The 22,172-nt window shown below is 43.8% G+C and overlaps 1 protein-coding gene across 3 annotated transcripts in view; it reads right to left on the bottom strand.

Annotated features, from left to right (window-relative positions):
* Positions 1-22,172, bottom strand: part of TERT (telomerase reverse transcriptase) — a 381,041-nt gene that overhangs the window by 18,852 nt on the left and 340,017 nt on the right. For 2 of the 3 annotated variants that reach the window (XM_077491847.1, XM_077491845.1), the window contains one exon: positions 15,618-15,755. In XM_077491847.1, coding sequence (XP_077347973.1) covers positions 15,618-15,755 — 138 coding nt within the window. Of the gene's footprint in view, positions 1-15,617; positions 15,756-15,792; positions 16,728-22,172 lie in introns of those variants that run through there. The other variant, XM_077491846.1, reaches the window with a different exon arrangement.

Consider the following 22,172-nt stretch of genomic DNA (forward strand, 5'->3'; position numbering starts at 1 on the left):
GTCTCAATCTGAATATTTTGCAGATGATTCAAAGTTAAGCAGGGCAATAACTTCTGAGCAGGATGTGGAAAATTTACAAGAAGACCTTACATAAAATAATGGGGTGGGCAACTACATGCCAAATGAGGTTTAATTGAAAAATGGAAAGTGATACATTTGGGTGCTAAAAATACGAATGTAAGTTACTCGGTAGGGGAGAACCTCTGGGTGAATCAAAGTGCAACAAAGATAATAAAGGTACTAGAGGATCTCAGCTATGGGGAAAGATCACAAGCATTGAACTTATTCTCTCTGGAGAGTAGATGCTTCAGAGAGGGATAGGATAGCGATGTACAAATAATGTACTAGTGGCTCTAACATAGGGAACAAACTTGTCTGTGAAAGGAAATTTAAAAAGACACGTGGCCATTCACTGAAATTGGAAGAGAAGCGATTTGACCTTAAACTAGATAGAGGGTTCTTTACTGTCAGAGCGGTAAGGATGTGGCATTCTCTTCCACAAGCATTGGTATCAGCAGGGAGTGTCGATAGTTAAAAAAAACCTATTAGATGGGCACCTTAATGATCACAACATACAGGGATATACAATGTATTATTGATAAACACACTCACACACCACAGGTTGGACTGGATACTGGTGTTTTTTTTCAACCTTACCAACCTTACCAACTATGAAACTACTATGTAAAAAGGGTTTGAGTTGGATGTTAGTGCCAATAGTGGAACCTATGGTGTATTATAACAACTGGGCATCCAACTAATACTAAGCTGTTAATGGTGGAAATGTTACCCCCAACTTAGAAAGTTTAAATACTTAATAAGTCAAACACAATTCCCAGTTTACAGATAATTTTTATTGTAAAACAAAACTATTCAGGAGACACTAGTAAGCGTACTGAAAGTAACAGAGGCTATAAGGTCTCATACTTGCTAAAAGACTACACTAAAGGGTCTGATGACAGGACAAGTGTGCACAGTCCATGTTGGCGGTCCCTGTATAAGTCCAGGCTTTGCCCATTACAGTGGGCATACACTCAGAAGGGATTTTAATGGGCTGGGAACCATAGTAATAGACCACAACCCTGGACCAGTATACAGTAGCACCTTGTGGCTAACTACATGCGTTGAACTAAGCGTTGAGGTGAGCGCACAAGCAGGATCCAGTGCCCAAAGAAAGATTATAAGTCACCCTTATATTATTGTGTAGGGTCTGGATACAGTTTTCAAGGTTTCACTGAGGTTGCACTGATCCAGATACAGGGCTACTATTGTTGTAGTAGAAGGTAGTGAAGAGGTTGATTAAAGAGCTCAAAATATATAAGAACTAGTGAAAGAAGTTGTATACTGTGAATGTTGTAAAAAACAAAACAAACAAAAAAAACACCCTATGCCAACAAGAGAACGGTTTATTCCACTTTTGTAAATATAATTTTCTACTGCTGCTTATCCGGCAATTAAAGTTACTTAATTTACAATACCACGTAGTTTTTCATTCTATAAAAGAGCCACGCTGATTCCCCCGCTTACACGCATAAAAAGTTTCTTGCACTGAACTTCCGCAGACCAATATTTGAGCCTAGGTGTCCTCTCTTTATGTGTATTGAAAAGAGACTTATTCAGGATATTAGGAGAATATTTGACAACCCATAAATGCAAGTTCTATGAGATGGTACTCAGTCCTATCCAGACCACATTGGAAAAAGACAGGATTCCTTCCCATGGTGTACCTCCCCGTCCCCGCAAGCTCGCGCACCGAAGATAACGCATGCATAATTCGCACCCCCATATGTAAACTGTGTTCAAATCACACATGAGAGGCATCGCCGAGATCATTAGAAGGCGAGCAATAATTCTAGCAAAAGACCTCCTCTGTAACTCTAACCTGGTAACAGTTAATTTTTTTCAAAACATTGCTTATGGAGATTTTTAGGTACCATAGTTTGTAACCATTCCACGAGTGTGCGCAATTTCAAAGCATGCCATGTTGGGTATCTATTTACTTGGCATATCATCTTTCACATTATAAAAAAAAAATAGGCTAATTTTACCGTTTAGTTTTTTCTTTTAATTCATAAAGTGAAAGTATCTTTTTTCCCAAAAAAGTGTGTTTAAAAGACCGCTGCGCAAATACTGTGTGACAAAATATTGCAACGATCACCATTTTGTTCTCTATGGTCTCTGCTAAATATATATATTGTTTGGGGGTTCTAAGTAATTTTCTAGAAAAAAAATACAGATTTTAACTTTTGAATGAAAAAAGTTATATATAAAATAAAAAAAATAAAAAAAAATAAACAGCAAGGCATGCTCAAATTTGCTACAAAAATGGAAATTTCCTTCCTGATTCCCCGAGAGGCAATCAGATTTTCCCTGGATCAACTTTACCTATAAATGTCAGTGCCCAGTTATATTATGTACATTTAGGAAAGAATCCAGGCCTTTTTTAAAGCACTATTGAGCTTGACAGAACCACATTTTCACAGCTCTTACTGTGAAGAAACTTTTCCGTATTTGGAGATTAAATCTTTTTTCCTCTAGAAGTAAAGAGTGACCCCTTGTCCTCTGTGATGACCTTAAATTGAATAACTCAACACCAAGTTCACTATATGGACCACTTATGTATTTGTACATGTTGATCTACTCCCCCTTAATCTCCTCTTCTCAAGAGAATAAATTCAGTTCCTCTAATCTTTTCTCATAGCTGAGCTCCTCCATGCCTCTTATGAGTTTGGTTGCCCTTCTCTGCACTTTCTCCTGTTCTGATATCCCTTTTGAGAACTGGTGCCCAAAACTGAACTGCATATCCCAGATGAGGTCTTACTAATGATTTGTACAGGGGCAAAATTATCTCTCTCTCTGGAGTCAATACCTCTCAATACAAGAAAGAAGTTTGCTCACTTTGGAAACCGCAGTTTGGCATTGCATGCCATTTATGAGCTTATGATCTACCAAAACCCCCAGATCCTTCTCCACTATGGATTCCCACAGTTGTACTCCTAGTATGTATGATGCATGCATGCATATTCTTAGCCCCCAAGTGCATAACATTACATTTGTCCACAGTAAACCTCATTTGCCACTTAGTTACATAGTTAGTAAAGTTGAATAAAGACACCAGTCCATCCAGTTCAACCTGAGTGAGTGTCTACAATTGTCCCTATCCCTGCACATTGCACACTCACATCGGTCCCCTCCCTCAAGGAGGGCACAATCCAAGGTCCCCATTGACACACTAGAGCCAATTTTGGACAGAAGCCAATTAACCTACCTGCATATCTTTGAAGTACCTGGAGGAAACCCACACAGACACAGGGAGCACATGCAAACGTCAGGCAGGTAGTGTAGTGGTTGGGATTCGAAAAAGCAACCCTTTTTACTGCTAGGTGAGAGTGCTAACCACTACACCATTGTGCCGCCCAATTATACAAAATATACTGCAAAAAAATATACTGCATTGAGGCCGGCTTGTAAATTGGAGACATCCTGTAAGGATGTTAATCCACTGCACAGCTTGGTGTCATCTGCATAGACAGAAATAGTACTTTTAATCCCAGACTCTATATAGTTTATAAAGGTATTAAAAAGTAAGGGTCCAAACACTGAACCTTGGGGTACACCACTGATGACCTCAGACAATTTAGTTTTTTAGCCAGTTTTCTATCCATTGACAAATTGGTCTTTCAGCCTGTAGACTTTACCTTACACATTAGCTGTGTGTGAGGAACTGTGTCAAACGCTTTTGCAGAATCCAAGTATACCACGTTCACAGCCACCCCTCTGTCTGAGGTTTTACCTCCTCCAGAAAAGAAATCATGTCTGCCCTTCATGAATCAATGCTATCTGTTGCTCAAAATATTTTTTCCCAGCAACAACTCGTCTATGTGGTCTTTTATTAAACTTTCCAGTATCTTTCCGACTATGGATGTTAAACTAACAGGTCTATAGTTACTTGGTAAATACTTTGATCCCTTTTTAAATATGGGCACCACATTGGCCCTATGCCAATCCAGTGGTACCATTCCAGTCATTAACTACTTCCCACCCAGCCAATGTACATATACAGCCGGGTGGTAGCTCTCTACTTCTGAGTGGACGTTCCTGAACGTCCATCAGAAGTAGGGGGATCGCGCGCGCATGCCCACGCAGCGGCACAATCCAGATGCGCCCGGACACGGCGCATCTCGGATCTGCAAGAGGGCTCTGTGATTGGCCCTCCTGATCATATGACAGCCGTGTCCAATCACGGCCGTCATGTGATGTAAACAGCCGGTTGCTAGGTAATCAGCTCCTCCTCTCCTTACACGGAAGTCTTCGCTGAGGAGAGGAGAGCAGATCGCTGCAGCCGGCTGATGATCAGTGAGTATGAGCTGTTTTTTTACAGCTTTTTACTCACTGATCACCAGTCTAGTGAAAACACAATGTCCCCACACAGTATAAACACAATGTCCCCATAACACACATGTCCCCAAATAATAAAAACACATGTCCCCAATAATAAAAACACATGTCCTCCTAAAATCACATGTCCCAATGATTATCTGCAAACATATGTCTGTGATCACCTGCACACATATGTACATGATCATTTGCGTACATATGTCCGTGATCACACAAACCAATTATTATACACTTACATTTTTTTTTACCAAAGACATGTAGCAGATTAAATTTTGGGTTCAATTTATGACAAAATTCGATTTTGTTGGATTGCTTTTAAAATAGAAAGAAGAAAATATTGTTTTTTTTTCCAAAATTTCCGCTCTTTTTTCGCTTATCTCACAAAAAAAAAAAAATCGGAGTCGCTAATAAATAACACCAAAATAAAGCTCTATTTGTGCAAACAAAATGATAACAATTTAATTTGGGTACAGTGTAGCATGACCGTGCAATTGTCATTGAAATTGCGAGAGTGCTGAAATCTAAAAAGGGGGCGAAAGTGCCCTGTATTGTAGTGGTTAACAAGTCCCTAAAAATTTGAAACAATAGCTTTGAAATGACAGCTCAATTCTTTTAGGATTGGTGGATGGATGCCATCTGGTCCATGTGCTTTACCCACCTTTATTCTGAAATATTTCTGAACCATATCACTTTTGAGCCATTGTGGCTCATTTGGGGCTGTGCCAAACCCACCCCCATTATGAACATGAGCTCCCCCATGCTCCTTTGTATACACAGAGCTGAAGAAAGTATTTCATAAATTAGCCTTCTCTTTGTCCCCAGTCACCCACTCTATAGATTATTTTGAAAAGGGCCTACATGCTCAGACATGACCTTTTAACTATTAATATATTTGAAGCATTTTTTGGGGTTTGTCCTATCTTTCGCAATTTGTCGCTCGTTTTGAATTTGTGTCCTCGATTTTCTATTTACATATTGTTATATTCTTTGTAGCATTTAAACGATGATAGTGTTCCTTCATTTTTATATTTTTTAAAAGCTCTTTTCTTATTTATACCAATTTTAACTTTGACTGTGAGCCACGTATATGTTTTATTTTTAGCCTTTCAAACGTATTGCCCATGGGAATATACTTTTCAGCGAGTTCGAATACAGTATTTTTGAAGAATTCCCATCTCTGTTCTGTGTCCATTGATGCCAATATTCCCTCTCAGTCCAAGTCACGGAGAGCAGCCCTAATCCTTGGAAAATTTGCTTTCTTACAGTTAAGTATTTTTATCTTTTCAGTATGTGTTTGTTGCTTACAGCTAACAATAAATTAAATCATGTTATGGTCACTGCTACCCAGATGTTCTTTTATATGAATATTGGTAAAAGGCTCTGCATGATGCGAGATTACCAGGCCCAGCAGAGCGTCATTTCTAGTCAGGGCTTGAATAAACTGGACCATAAAATTGTCTTGTAATAGGTTTATAAATTTTTGCACTTTAACTGTCCCAGCAGTGCCATGAATCCAGTCAATTTCCAGGTAGTTAAAATCCCCCATTATTATCACTGTCCCAGCCCTTTCAATTCTATGCAAGGAGCGGAGTCTCTACCTCCTCATTAATACTGGGAGGTCTATAAAAAAAAAATCAAAATGATAACTTTTTGTCAGGGAAGAAAGGCTCTCCGTGTAAGCACCCGGCATACACACATGCGCACTAGTACTAGTACCTGTCAGCTGACGTCAGGCAGGCCATTTAAACAGAACACCTACAGAGGTTCATTGCTGTTTGGTCTGCAGCTTCTGTGTGGTATCCTGTTTCAACTCTGATCCTGATCCAGCTTATTGTTAGCAGTGATTGCTGCCTGTTCTGATCCCGGCTTCCATTTTGCCTGCTGGTCTTTTGGTACTACTCAGCTTGTGACTTGACCTCCCGTCTGCCTACCGTTTATGCCTGATATGCCCGATTGTTACCGACCTGGCCCGTCTGACCCTGCATCTCGCTCATCGAGCGTGCTACAGCTCCCAGCCCTGCAAGCCTGCATCTGGTACTGCTCTGTGTTGTTAATCCCAGCCTGCCACCATTCAAGTATTGTTTCAGCTCATCTACCATCTGCCTGCTGACTACCACTACTACATGGACTATTGAACTGTTTACAGACACTCATACTTCATTGTGCTCCTGTGGCTGCTGTATCACTGTCAGTAGTCCACGAGCCATAGTTGTACGAGAGGCCTTCCTCAGCACTTCAGGCTCACGTTTCAGGTAAGCAACACCTTTGTAGTATGCATATACATGTACAGTTCCACCCATATTGCTTCAGACTCATCACACTCTCCATCAACCAGGTTCTTTCACACTCACTAAGAGATCACTTCTCACAGAGACAGACATCACCACCACCTTCCCAGTTTTACCCTGTCTTTCCATAAGAGAGCATAGCCAGAAATATTAATTGTTCAGTCATGGGAAGAATGAAGCCAAGATTCAGCAATACCAATTAGATCATAGTCCTCCTCATGCACTAGAGCTTCCAACTCACCTATTTTTGCTTGGCAGACTTCTGGCATTGCTGAACAAACACTGTTGTCACATTTTGACAACGTATGTTGCATTTTTTTATTTTAGTACAAATAGTACCATTTTCAAAATGGTTGTTTGTAACATAGAACCTTCATAGAATCTGCCATAGCCCTCCATCTCATTCTTTCCCCATTTCACTCACCAATAGGGGCTCACCCCTGTCTGACCTGTCTGCTCCATTATAATCTAACTGACCCGCCCCCCACAATCCTAGTTTAAATACTCCTCCAGCCTTCCCATAAACCTCACACCAGTACAGTAGACCCCCTTCCCTTTAAGTGCAAATCATCTTTAGAATATAGTCCAATAATGAAAAGTGAGCCCAGCACTCTAAAAACCCAAATCCCTCCTTACACCAGTTCTTTAGCCATGCATTCAGCTCTCTAATCTTCTCCTGCCTTTCCTGGGTTGTGCATAGCACAGGTAATATTTCAAAAAATATCATCTTGGAGGTCCTTCCCTTCAACTTGCAGCCTAGTTCTTTAAACTGGATCTTAAGGAGCCTCCACTTTCCATATATTCTGTCATTGGTTCCAACGTGGACCAAGACAGCTGGGTCATGCCCAGCCCCTCACAGTAATTTACCAACCCGGTCCACCACATGCCGAACCCTGGCAGCAGGGAGACAGCAAACCATTCGGTTGAGGCAATCCTGGCAACAAATTATTCTATCCCCTATTACCACCAACTGTCTAGGCCTACCTGCACTCCCCTCACCACCCCTACTAGATGGGCTGTTCTCCCAGTTTTTTGGATGAGCAGTGACATCCAGGGATGCCACCTCTAAGCTTGATACCCACCCAACTTCATTAACCACTTCAGTCCCCACAATCATACATAGAAAATACATGTATTCATGTTTGTTTATTTTAATTCCAATTAGGGCTGAAACAACTAATCAATTAATCGACAACTAATCGATTATGAAATTAATCGATTACTATTTTCATAATCGATTAATCAGCCAGTAACATAATGGGGTTAAAAAAAAACTAAAATTAGCCCTTTATACTACAAAAAGAGCAAATAATCGCTACTGTAAATATTACTCTCACTGTTCTACAGTAAAAAAAATTAACCCCTTACAGTAGTGATTATCTGCTTTTTTCTACTATAAAGGGATAAATTTAGTTTTTTTAACCCCATTATGTTACTAAACGTCTTAGACTTGGTTCACATCTATGTGTTTATTGGTGCTTTTTGCAGAAATGCACTACAGTTCATTTACATGGTTTCCTATGGGACACATTCACATCTGAAAGGGTCAGGGACTTTTAACGCAAAATGGTGTTTTATTGGTTCAATATACTTCAATGGAGAAACTGCGGAAAAGCATGTCATGTGTTTTTGCAGTAATTTGTGTTTTTTAATCTGCCTAAAAAAAAAGCAAAAATGCAAATTGCAGTAAAATCACGTGTGCAAAAATCTAAATGCACAGCAAAAAGCACGGCAGAAACAGATCAAAAGCAAAAACTGCATAGGTGTACGAGCCTTATGCTGGCCACACAGATCAATTTTCAGATGAGAATATTCAGACGAAAAATCTTTGTACATTTGATGAATGAAAGAATTTTGTTTGAAATTTTCACTTGTTTTTAACATTGTTTTTAAAATTAATGTAATTTCTGAACGAAAACCACATACACTGTCTGAAAATTTATTTGACCGAGTCTTCTATTATTTCCAAATTTTCCCATCACTGTGGTTGAAAATTAACGTCAATTTGACCCACTTTTTTTTTTAAGGTTATTAACTGATGAATCGATTATTCGAAACAATAAATTTGCCAACTAATCTATTATGAAAATAATCGTTAGTTGCAGCCCTAATTCCAATAATATTTTGCATTTGAGGCATTAATATTATGGTAAAAACCATGCTCATGTGGCATTGGCTATAAGGCATTCACCTATTGTCAACATATACTGCTGATTAACCACTTAAGGAATGGAAGGATTTGCCCCCTTAATGTTCAAAGCACTTTTTGGAATTTGGCACTGCACTGCTTTAACTGGTAATTGCGCAGTCATGCAATGCTGTACCCAAACTAAATTTGTGTTTATTTCTTCCCAACAAATAGAGATTTCTTTGGTGATATTTGATCACCTGCAGTTTTTTGTTTTTTGCACTATAAACAAAAAAAAGACTGTTGAAAAAAAACCAAAAACAATATTTTTAAACTTTTTGTTATAATAAATATCTCCCCAATTTGTATATAAAAAAACAAAACAAAAAACACACATTTCTTCATCAGTTTAGGCCAATATATATTCTTCTACATGTTATTGGTATTTGGCATTGCGAAGGACAGATCGGACACTTGACACCACTGACATTTATACAGCGATCAGTGCTATAAATATGCACTGATTACTGTGTAAACATCACTGGCAGGGAAAGGATTAACACTAGGGGGCGATCAAGGGCTTAAATGTGTGTTCCAACTGTGTGGGGATAGAAATGACTAGGGGAGGAGACATATTGTTCCTACTTAGTAAGAACACACGATCTGTCTCCTCTCACCTGACAGCACAGGGATTTGTGTGTTTACACACAAATCCCAGTGCTGGCTCTCATCAGGTGCAACGCTCATCAGGTCTCCTGCTGTGCAGCGGGTGGACGCGTGCCCTTTGGCGGTTCTCCTGTGCAAAGCCGTACCTGTACAGGATTTCGCCCAGGGGAGCCATTCTGCAGCAATAAAAGTACGTGAGGCGGTCGGGAACCGGTTAACCCATCTGCCTACCTGATAATTCTGACCCTACTGGCCATCTGAGGACCCCTTTCAGGGGGGGGGGGGGGGGGATAGTCTGTTTCTGGCCCTATAGCCTTCAACTGGAAAGCATGAAAAACACACGTACATGCATTATTCTTATGTTTTAGGCAGGGTTTTGACTTTAACCAGTTTCCTCGTCCAACAAAAAATACATAAAGCATGAAAAAAAAAATGGATTTTTGACTTATCGTAAAATCAATTTCTCTTCCGTTCATTGACTGACAGCACTTCCTAATTGAGAACCATAGGGTTATACCGTCCCCTACAGGAGTAGGAACTAGGCAGAAAAAAAAAAGACTTGGCTACGCCTATGGGCAGTCCTAGGTGGTATACATCCACCTTTCTGTTATAGGCCTTCAGTTTAGTAACAAGCAGTGTCATAAGTATCAAAACTCCTTAGAGGGGTGGGTGCTGTGTCTGTCAATGAACTTTCTCTTCTGTTCATTGGCAGACACAGCCTGCCTTTATTCAGAACCATAGGGACATCCCAAAGCAGTACCAAAACATGAGGGGTGGGACAATCAAAAAAAAAAAATCCCAAGGCCATCAAGGTAACAGGAGCTTAACAAGAACAACTAGAGTCCAACCTGAACAAAACACCCTCAAGAGGGTTAGACCCTCCAAACAGCATCCTGGAAAACCTTGCGGCCAAAAGAATCATCCACAGATGCCAGCACATCCACTTTGTAGAATTTTGTGAAAGTGTGCATCGACGACCTAGTGGCCGTCTTGCAAACTTGAGTCATGGATGCATGGTGACAGAAGGCCCAAGAAGCACTAAGTACCCGGGTAGAGTGCGCTTTAACAGGGAAAGGAGGAACCTGACCCCTGACAGAATAGGCCTTCTGAAGAAGCAGTGGACAGCCACTTTCATGGCCCGTCCGTGATCACAAACAGTGAGTCTGACCTCCGAAAAGACTCAGTGGCTGCCAAATAAACCCAAATTGCCCAAACCATATCCGGGGCATGCAAAGCAAATTCCCTATGATGTTTTGGCCTGGTGCACAGGGAAGGCAACATGCGTCTTCATTCAAATGGAAATTAGAGATTACCTTTGGAAGGAACGATGCACAAAGGTGAAGAACCACCTTATCTTTGTGGTCCACCAGGTAAGGAGTACGTCAAGATAACACTGCCAATTCTAAAATGCTGTGAGTGGAGGCGAAAGCCACCAAAAAGGCCACCTTCTGAGACAGAGTAAGCAGGGGAATCTCCCGAATATTTTCAAAGGGAGGCTTCTGGAGAACTGAAAAGCACCAAGTTCAAATCCCACAGCGGTAGAGGAGACCACACCGGTAATGCCTCAGGGAGTGCGAAGCCAGGGGATGCTGAAAGAAGACAGTCAAGGCCAACACCTGGTCCTTGATGGTACTCAAAGCCAGTTTCTGCTCGACACCCCATTGAAGAAAGGTCAAAATCTGAGCCACCGAGAAGGAACGAGGGTGAACTACAATCGACTGACACCATGAAGCATACACTTTCCACGTTCTGTGGTAGATCTTCCTAGAGGTATACTGCCTAGTTTTTAGCAGTGTCGGGACCACAGACGCAGACAACCCGCTATCCTTCAGCACCTGGCTTTCAACAGCCAGGCCATCAAATCCAGTGACTGCAAAGCAGGATGGCAGATTGGCCCTTGGGATAGTAGATCCTCCCTGAGAGGCAGCCACGAATGGGGTGCCAGCGACCAGACGCACCAGGTCGGCGTACCAAGACTGACGGGGCAACTAGAATAACCAGAATCCCCTCGGTCTTGATCCTTCGCAAAAGCCGCAGAAGATTGAGAGGTGGAAATGCCAGAAGATCCCGTGACCTGGCCACAAACCTTGGTACCTTCACGTCCCGGTGAAGGGACCACTCCCCGTGGTCCTACACCTGTCGACTAAAGGAAATCTGCCTGCCAGTTTCCCACTACTGGAATGTGGATGGCAGAGATGGTTGGTATGGAGCATTCTGCCCACCGGTGGATGCAAGCTACTTCCAAGGCCGCCAACACGCTCTTTGTTTCTCCTTGGTGACTGATATAGGCCACTGCCATGGCAATGTCTTGACTAAATCCGTACCAGGAACCCCTGAAGTAGATCGCCTGAAGTTCAAAGATGTTGATTGGTAAGTCTGTATTCCTCCAGCGTCCCTAAGTGGAGCTCAGGCCCAGGACATCTCCCCACCCGGAAAGGCTGGCATCAGTGGTGTCCATCAATAAAAGGGGAGAAAGGATTTGCTCTGCTAAAGATCCAGAGAGTAAAGCCACCAGACCAAGGACCCCCTGGTGGTTCTGGCTCAGCCAAATCGGATTGTCCAGTGACCCCGGACATTTGTCCCATTTCACCAGGATCTCCTTTTGCAGGGGTCTCATACAGAACTGTGCAAACAAAAGCGCCTCGAAGGTAGAGACCATCAGGCCCAATACCTGCATGCAAGTCCGTGGGGAGGCCCACCCATTGAACAGCAGTAAATGAATCCCAGCATGCAACTTCTGTAGTTTGTCCAGGGGAAGGAACATGGAATCCAGAGTCAGGCCCAGATAATCCAATTTTCTGGCTGGAATCAGAGCAGACTTTTGGCAGTTTAGAAGCCAACTGAACTCTGTCAGAGTCTGAATAGCTATCTCCATGTCGCCCAGTAGGGTAGCAGAGGACTCCATTTGCAGAAAGCGGTTGTCCAGGTAGCCCAGAACCGCAATCCCCCGCCGACGCAGCAACTCCAGAACCAGGGCCAACACTTTTGTGAAGACACGAGGAGCGGAGGCGAGACCAAAGGGTAATGCCACAAACTGATAGTGCTCCTCTCTCACAGCAAAACTGTGGTATCAATGGTGTTGGGCACATACTGGAATGTGCAGGTAAGTATCCTTGATGTTGGTAGAAGCAAGAATGTCGCCCTGATCAAGGGATGCCACCACAGTGCGAATGGACTCCATTCTGAACCCGCTCAAAGCAGTTTAGGGCATTGAAGTCCAGTATTGGGCATACCATGCCCTCTTTCTTTGGGACCCTAAACAGATTTGAATAAAACCCCCGAAAACATTCTGACACTGGAACCAGGAAAATCACCCCCTGAAGCAACAGGTCTCTCATGGCGCCACGGAGGGCTTGCAAGTGGTCCGGGGACAGACGCACATTGGAAGACAAAAATCTTTTTCGGGGACAAGACCAGAACTCTATAGTTTATCAAAGAGGTCAACGGGCCTGGAAACCAGTGAAGACATCCCCCCACCCCAGACATGGGTGAGGGAGCACCTTCATACCGAAGGAGCCTTGTTAGCGGGTCTAGAGAAACCTGCTCTCGACTTGCCAGACCAGGGTCGCTTGGAACCTCCCAAGGAGGGCTTGAATGACTTTGAAGCCTTGTCATTGGACCCGGAGGGATGAAAAAACTGTGTGCCAACAGCCAGGCCATCAAAGCCAGTGACTAAAGCAGGATGGAAGATCAGCCCCTGGGACAGTAGATCCTCCCTGAGAGGCAGCCACCAATGGGGCGTCAGTGATCAGACTCATCAGGTCGGTGTACGGGGCTCCTTCCCCTTTTTAGACTGTGAAAGAAAGGTACTTTTCCATCCTGTGACACTCTTAATGATGTCATCCCGGGTAACCCAAAATAGACGATCGCCTTGAAAGGGTAAATCAGTCAGACCAACACTTAAGCCAAAATAAACGCCTAAGCACCACTGCTGAAACAGACAGCTTAGTAACCAAGGAAGCATTGCAGACAAACTGCAGCCACTGGACCAAGTGATCCGCCAATTCAGCAAAGGCAGGGGAATCTGTTCACCCTCCAGATCCTGGCGCAAAAGCTTTGCCCACTCCATTAGCTTTTGCAATGGCAGGGCAATGGCTAAGACTGGCCTAAGCACAGAACCCACAATAGTGAACATAGCGCGGGCCAGAGACTCCACTTTTCTGTCAGTCGGATCTTTAAAAGCCAGATATTCCTCTACTGGAATCATGGCTGCCTTGTTAAACATAGAGACAGAGGGATCAAACACTGGTGGAGTTCACTTCTTGAGGAGGCTCTTCTCAAAGAAGTACCTCACAGCAAAGCGTTTTGGGACCACAAAGGGACATTTTGGATGTTCCCAATCTTTATAGACAAATTTGTTAAAATAGGAGGGGCAAGGAAACACTTTTGCAATACGAGATGCCTGGTGGGTGCCAAAAGGGAACCGACACCGCCGCCGCAGCTGCATTCTCCATTTATGTTTCCTGCACAGATGCAATCAGTACGTCTACCAGTGACTTCCCATGAGCAGCCACAAGCGTGGATGAATCATCCTCACTATCTGAGAAGTTAGGGAGCGCCGCCGCAAACCCCGCAGGGTGGGCCACGTCTGCGGCGGCTGAGTAAGATTCAGGATCTGAGGAGACAGATAAAGCAGGGGAAGGCAGCGAAGCTTCTTGCTTGTACACCACCCAAAAGCCACCTCCAAAAAAAAAAGAACTCTAGAACTGCCGTCTGGGGGTCAAAGGATGGCCGGGGCCCTAAGGGATCTGAAGCCTCAGAGAGGGGGTCAGGTGGGGAAACCCGAGACCTTCATTCCACAGGGAATGAAGGGGGACCCACCACACCAAGTGCGATCACTGCTATGGGACACCCCCCCATACAGGTAGCACCGCCAGGACACCCCATAGCCTGCAGCAGAGAGGGGAAGGGACCCCACTGACTCACCACCCCACCAGCATAGCACCTGCTACCTCAAACCTAGCACCTTTTACACATGGCGTCTGAGGAAGAGGAAACCCCATGAGTCAGCAACAGAGGAAAAGGAGGAGCTCCCACAGCTAAAACGCCGCCCAGGGCTTCACAGTAATGGCCACCCCTCCATGAGCACACCACACCACCAAATCATGGCAGCCAGACTACACAAATAGGGCCACACAGCCATAAGAAAGCATGCAGAAACCAAGGAAATGGTTCTGGCTACGGAAAACTGGCCAGGAGGAATCCCTGGAGCCCAGCCAAAAGCTACATGAGGAGAGGGGATCCAGACAATGGAACCCTAGGAGGCATTCAGCGTCGGCAGCAAGCTCGCCCCCCCAGTCCAGTACCATGCATGACACGAGCCTTTAACATGAACCACTGCACCACAATAGGGGAAGGCTGGAGGGAGTGCGGGAGTGGGAGGGAAAGTCACCAGGAGGACCCACAAGGACCAAAAACCCCAGGGAGAAGGGATCTGAGGGAAGGAGGGAAACCCACAGGTCATTCCGACCGAAGGAGGGGCCCGCGTCCACCCCAAACCCATCCAAGGGGAGAGGAGGGACATGTACTCAGCCATACCAGACCGAACCTCCTCACCATCGAAATGGGGGCTACCGACCAGGAGGAAAGCTGCGACTCTGGCCAAGACCCGGTTGTATGCGTCCTCATGAGGCATTTAACTTGCCGTCTAGTGGGGCTAAGTCACGGCTGACCTAGCGTGAAGCTGTGGTCTGCACATGCTAGCTGGCAAGACTGGGGGGGGGGGGGGGGACCACTGGATCTAGAAATCAAGCCTGTTGCCCAGTCCGGCAATTGATTGTAGATCTCTCAGAAAAAAAAATTGGTGTAAAAATAAAAAAATAAAAAATTGCCAGGAGCAGAGATCCCAGCAGGGAACCAGGTCTGTACTCCTCACTAGGCAGAAAACAAACTGAAGGCCTATAACAGACGGGGGATGTATACCACCTAGGACTGCCCATAGGCGTAGCCAAGTATTTTTTTCTGCCTAGTGTCCTACTCCTGTAGGGGGGCAGCATAACCCTATGGTTATGAATAAGGAAGTGCTGTGTGCGTCAATGAACGGAAGAGAAATGCATTTTTATTCAACAGCACTAGTGTGAACCTAGGCTAGCAGATTGTTATCACTAATAACAATATCACAACAGCCATCTACTTACAATGTTGAAGAGAGCCAAGCAAACATTTGTACAAAGCCTTGTGCTTAGACAACTTTGTGATGAATGCATGGTAGCAGAGCCACTGCGCTGATTCAAAGGCAAATAGCCCAGGTGCATTCTTCGTTCCAAGAGCAATTCCTGCAGATATACAAAAAAATAAAAAAATACAAACGGATATGTATACATGAAAAGTTGAGATTATGTTACAATTAACAAAATTATGGAAACAAAATGATAATGCACAGCAAAAACAATTAAACAAAAGAACAATAGATATGTGCATTTTTTTTAGCCCTGTCAGCAGTGGAACAGGCTTTCACACAATGCAAAGGCGTAGCTATAGGCCAGGAAAGACCAGACATTAGGATTTTTTTCTCTCAAGACTTTGTTAGAAAAGTTTAATCTCCATAGTAAATAAATCCACAAGAACTGACTGGGGGACTGGGTTTCAGAGATGGGCTGTAATTAAGGAGAACAAAATTACATACACTACTGTACAAAAGTTTTAGGTAGGTGTCAAAAAATGATGTAAATTAACAATACTTTCAGAAATGAAAGTGTTCATAGTTTATTTTTTTATCAATTAACAAAATGTAAAGTAAATGAACAGAAGAGAAATCTAAGTCAAATCAAATGGCGTGACCACTCTGTCTTCAAAACAGCATTGATTCTTCTAGGTACAGCTACACACAGTTTTTGAAGGAACTTGGCAGGTAGGTTGTTCCAAACATCTTAGAGAACTAACCGCAGATGATCTGTGGATGTAGGAAACCTCAAATTCTTCTCTTCGTGTAATCCCAGACAGATTTGATGTTGGAATTGGGCTCTGTAGGGGGAAAAAAATCACTTCCCGGACTCCTTGTAGTTCTTTTTGCTGAAGATAGTTCTTAATAACATTTGGGGTCATTGTCCTGCTGGAGAATAAATTTTGAGCCAATCGCACTCCTCCCTGATAATATGGCATGATGGATAAGTGTCTACCTGTACACTGCAGTCAGTAGTCATTAGCTCCATGATTAGCTCAGACTGTCACAACGATATACCCTGTTGAGAGCTCATCACACACCTCATAAGTGACAAAAAAATGGGACTGATGCCTGAGCCAACTTGCTGTAAATGTAAGAATAATAAAGATGAAACCTCATACATCTCCTTTTGTGATGGCTGAAATTATACTGCTATTGGTTGGCTGCCTTAAAGGTGAATTTCTTTTTGATTTGCTATTGGCAAGCTTTGAAATACTGTATGTCTTTTGTATGGATACCAGATTGTTAATGTTTTTGGTTTAATAAAACCCCTAGATTAAAAAATATATATATTTGCCTGTATTTCTTAGCATTGGAGGACACTATTGATCCTAAAACCCAAACTTGCAAAGAACCTCCACCATGCTTCACTGTTGCCTTAAGACGCTCATTATTGTACAGCTCACCAGCCCTTGTGCTACAAATTGATAAAAATAAACAATTAAAGTATATATTTTTGAAAGCATTCTTACTTTACAGAAATTCTTCACAACTACCTAGAAATTTTGCACAGTACTGTATATATAAAGAAGGCTTGTAATGAGAGAACATAAATAGAAGTGAGGGACAGAAATAAATTCAGGAGATGTGGCAAGTAAATCCTAAGGACAGTGCCAAGAAAAAGGCTAGTTCTTGTTACAAGCTTGTACTTTCTATTTCATTGAAAGCATAATCCCCATATAGTAAAGGCTAGTCACCTTCTTGTTTGCATTATAGTTTGTGCTACCCAAGTATTAGTTTTAAACTGGAACTAAACCCATCAATTTAACAGTTTCAAAAGACAGTTATACGTGTTCTGTCAAAATAGCCAATTCATCGAGATCTCCAATGAAATCACTTCTGGCTACTGTAAAGCATCAGTAATTGGAGATTTACATCTCGCTGTGAATGGGGGAATGGAGGAGAGGGGTGTTTTTTTTTTTTTTAGTTTAGTGGGATTTGGGGCATTTAGTAAAAGGGATTAAAGGGAGGATTAGAGTTTTAGGTGAGGAATGAGAACCTGGGAATAAGCTTTGCGGTATTTAGATCTCAATTCAGGTAAACTTTAAGGGTATAAATTGTGAACGTCTGTGTAAAGATTGAGGAACTTTAAGCGAACATAAAATGTAATGAAGTATAAAAAGAATGCATTTGTAATTGTTGAAACATGATGTAATTATGTATTCTCTACCACCTGTTATATAAAGAATAAAAAAAATAAAAACCCTGATGTCTGCTCTTCAGTGGGAAACTATGATATCACTTTCTGAGACAAGAGATGATCCAGAGACAGAAAGAAAGTGTGACCTTTTCCGTGGATCTCTGGGAATGTTTGATCTTAAAAAACGGGGACACGGGAATTCTCAGAATTATAGTTTGTAACAGAGAAATTGAGGAAGCCACCCATCTATCCTGACAATGCTCCTGCCAGATCTTTGAAAATTGTAGAAGCCTTCTCCCCACATGAGCGTGTGGGGGCGCTCCTTCATAAGGAGGCTTTAGTATTTTGCTTCACGGGTTTCCTACCCCAAGTTGTTGGATCCTTCAACATTTGTGCATGGTCTATAGCAGTGGTCATCAACCCTGTCCTCAGGGCCCACTAACAGGCCAGCTTTTATGTATTACCTTGGGGAGATGCAGACTAGAATACTGCAATCACTGAGCAGCAAATTATATCACCTGTGATGTATTTCAGTTATCTTGCAAACCTGGCCTGTTAGTGGGCCCTGAGGACAGGGTTGATGACCACTGGTCTATAGGACAAGTCGGGTTTTTGTTTACCGAGGATATAGCAGCATCAATTGCTGGAATCCCCCATTTCTTATAGAATTCCTCCTCCATAGGATAAAGCATAGAAAACTTTTTTGGAGGAAAAAACGGTTTATCTGGGTTCTCCCACGCAGAATACATCAGCTTTTTTAGCCATGAATAGATAGGAAAGGTAGCAAAAGATTGGGGAGGCTTTAGTGATCCCAAACCAGAGGTGGGCTCATCAATAGACTGTGTTACAGGCAGTAAAAAAGTTGAGCGGACCAACAGTCTCTCCTGTGCGGCTGATCCCTCCATATTAGTATCTTCGGAAGAGGAGTCATCAGCCTCTTCCTGATCCTTTGAGAGAACTTCATGATCTCTTGCCCCTTGTTCCTCAGTATGAGGGTCCTGAGCAATGGACAGGGATCTGCTATGCTTGGGCCCACTGTGGAAAGCGAATAAAGCATCAATCTTCTGTTCCAAACTTAAAATGGTAGAAGAAAAAGCCTCCTGCATGATATATATAGGGGCTGAAGTGTCTAGAGCTGCCGCAAAAACCAGCTCACTCTGACCTGCCACATCACTCTCATAGGAGGATGCCATCTTTTTTAGCCATGGATTTAGATTGTCATAAAACAATCGATCCTCTAAAACTCTTTGAGGTGTTCCTTGTCCCCCTTCCACTTATAGCCTGATGCACAAAGCAGAGGCACTACCAGTAGGAAAGCATACACTGCTAGGGCTATAGTCCAGCACTATTGCTGCTATTAATGCCCGGCCTGATGCGGCAGTAAAAAATGTGTTAAAGGAAATGCTTGCGTCACCAAACCTGTTAATGCCACCTCTTTGCTCGTGTCCCTCCACAGCCTGCAGTACCACTCAATGTGCTTTTAAATACTTGCCTCCTCATGTTTGGGCATCGGAGAATGCCGACAGCGCTAAACCCCCCCCCTCCCCGTGTTGCCTACAGCTCCTCCCACCTTTTTTAACCACTTACAGACCGGACCATTTTGCTGGTCAAAGACCAGACCACTTTTTGCGATTCGGCACTGCGTCGCTTTAACTGACAATTGCGCGGTCGTGCGACGTGGCTCCCAAACAAAATTGACGTCTTTTTTTCCCACAAATAGAGCTTTCTTTTGGTGGTATTTGATCACCCCTGCGGTTTTTATTTTTTGCGCTGTAAACAAAAATAGAGCGACAATTTTGAAAAAAACACATTATTTTTTACTTTTTGTTATAATAAATATCCCCCAAAAATATATAAAAAAAAATGTTTTTCCCTCAGTTTACGCCGATACGTATTCTTCTACATATTTTTGGTAAAAAAAAAAAATCGCAATAAGCGATTATTGATTGGTTTGCGCAAAAGTTATAGCGTTTACAAAATAGGGATAGTTTTATAGCATTTTTATTAATAATTTTTTATTATTATTTTTTTTTACTAGTAATGGCGGCGATCAGCGATTTTTATTGTGACTGCGACATTGTGGGGGACCCATCGGACATTTTTGACACATTTTTGGGACCATTGTCATTTATACAGTAATCACTGCTATATATATGCAGTGATTCCTGTGTAAATGACACTGGCAGTGAGAGGGTTAACCAGTGGGTGGCAGTGTAGGGGTTAAGTGTTCCTAGGGGTGTGTTACTAACTGTGGGGGGGGGGGGGGGGGGGTGTTGGGCTTTCATTTAGTAAACACTGATCTCTGCTCCAATCACATGGAGCAGAGATCAGCGTCACTATTTGCTAGGCAGAATGGAGAAATGCTGTTTACACGGCATTTCCTCCATTCAGCCGTCCTGTGAGACGATCGCGGGTATGCCCGCAGCGATCGAGTCCGCGGGTCCCGCGACCGGACTCACGGGGGTCCCAACCAGCACGGGAGCGCGCCGCCGGCGGCGCGCTCCCGATGATAGGGCGGCATTGAAGATTGGACGTACCTGTACGCCAATATGCCTGCCCGTGCCATTCTGTCGACGTACATCGTCGTGCGCTGGTCGGGAACCGGTTAAAGTAAGGGCCGGTTCCCACAGCGGGCGATGCGAGGCGACACGACTCGCCTCGCCTCGCTCCCGCAAGTCGCCCCCGTTCTGTACAATGGAACCGTTCTGAGAGGAGCGACTCGAGTCGCTCCGACTCAGAAAAAAGGTTCCTGTACTACTTCTGGGCGACTTCGGGGGCGACTTGCATTGACTTCTATACAGAAGTCCTCTGCAAGTCGCCGCCGAGGCCGCCGCAGGTCGCGGCGAGGCAAGTCGGAGACGCCTCGCCGCGCCTGCAGTGTGAACCGGCCCTTAGGGTTTTCCCACGTGAGCGGCGGACTACAGGTCCTCTCGGACCTACCGAGAGACAGCATGGCGCGGGGGGGATGGGGTTGCAAGCCGCTGCTGATCACGCTAGTTCCTGTTTTTTTTTTTTTTAAGAAAAAGACTCAGAGACTGTCAGCACAGGGGGGTGATAAGCGGGGAGAAAGAAACCCCCTCGCAAGCTTACCAGAGATTCGGCTGGAGGAGGAGGAAGCATTTCAGCTCTCTAACACAGCTCTGTTTCCAGCATGGGGTGATTTTAAAGGAGACATTCATAAGAAAATTCAAACAATTTCTTCGAAAACTCCACTTACCTTTCCCACCGTTAAACTTTCAGGACCTGTGGATCCTTGAGGAAAGCCACAATCCTGGACCTCCAACAGCACCCCGCCAGTAAAACTTTATGGCCTTCCTATCAAAAAGTACTGGATCCCGGGGGCCCGCTCTCTAAAAAGAGAAGCATTCACAGGCAAAAACCTTGTTTTCCTCGGATACGAGGCTCGGGTACCATTCAATTTGGCCAGAAGAGACACTTTGAATGGATCGGGTCAGCATCGCTAACCTCGGCAAGGATTTCTCTAGTGGAGCTCCGCACAGCACATCTTTAGTTGACCAACACCTTAGACACTGGCGAAAAAATGGAGGTACTCCCTGCAGTGGGAGGGGATAAATGGGGAGGGCACTTTTTGTCTCAGGGCGTGCCAGTGTCCATCACCTGAAGTTGGCCTATAACTCACATAGTAACTACTATGCCTCTGTGTCCCGTGATGTACAATAAAAGTGCGTAAAGAATATTCCTGCTCTCAAGGCCATGTTTTGGTGTGCCAGAGATAAAGAAATTAGAATCCCATGGAGAGAAGGTAGGGTTACCTTAGAGTGGCGTGAGAACATGGAGTTGTAGAAAGTTTGCATCATTTGTGTGCAGGAGAGGACCGACAATGGCTGTGAAATGGCTGGAAAGTGATGTAACCCTAAGGCCGCGTACACACGGGCGGATTGTCTGCCCAACTTAGTCCGCTGAACCGTGTTTCAGCGGACAATCCGCTCGTGTGTGGGCTTCAGCGGACTTTTTCAGCGGACAGTCTGACGGACTTTGTCTTTCGGAATTTCCGTAATTTTGTCCGTCCAAACTTGGTTTTGTCCGTTCAAACTTGGTTTCAGCGGACAGTCCGCTCGTGTGTAGGCAAGTTGGACGGACTAAGTATGGCGCATGCTCAGAAAGGATTTACACGGCCGAAGGTTGCTTTGCAGTGTATTGGACGTCGTTTTTCTAGTCCCGTCGTACGTGCTGTACACGTCATCGCTCAAGTTTTCAGCGGACTGTCTGTTCATCGTGTGTGGTCAAGTCCATTCATTCAAAAGTTGAACGGACTTGTCTGTCGGATTGTCTGACGAACTTAGTTGGGCAGACAATCGGCCGTGTGTACGCGGCCTTAGACTTACTATGGGGCTTTCATTGTCAGCTGCCTCTCCTGCACCTGCCGCC

This window comes from Lithobates pipiens, unplaced genomic scaffold (genome assembly GCF_037356315.1).
Source record: "Lithobates pipiens isolate NorthernLeopardFrog02 unplaced genomic scaffold, aLitPip1_a1.2 Scaffold_19, whole genome shotgun sequence".
NCBI lineage: Eukaryota > Metazoa > Chordata > Amphibia > Anura > Ranidae > Lithobates > Lithobates pipiens.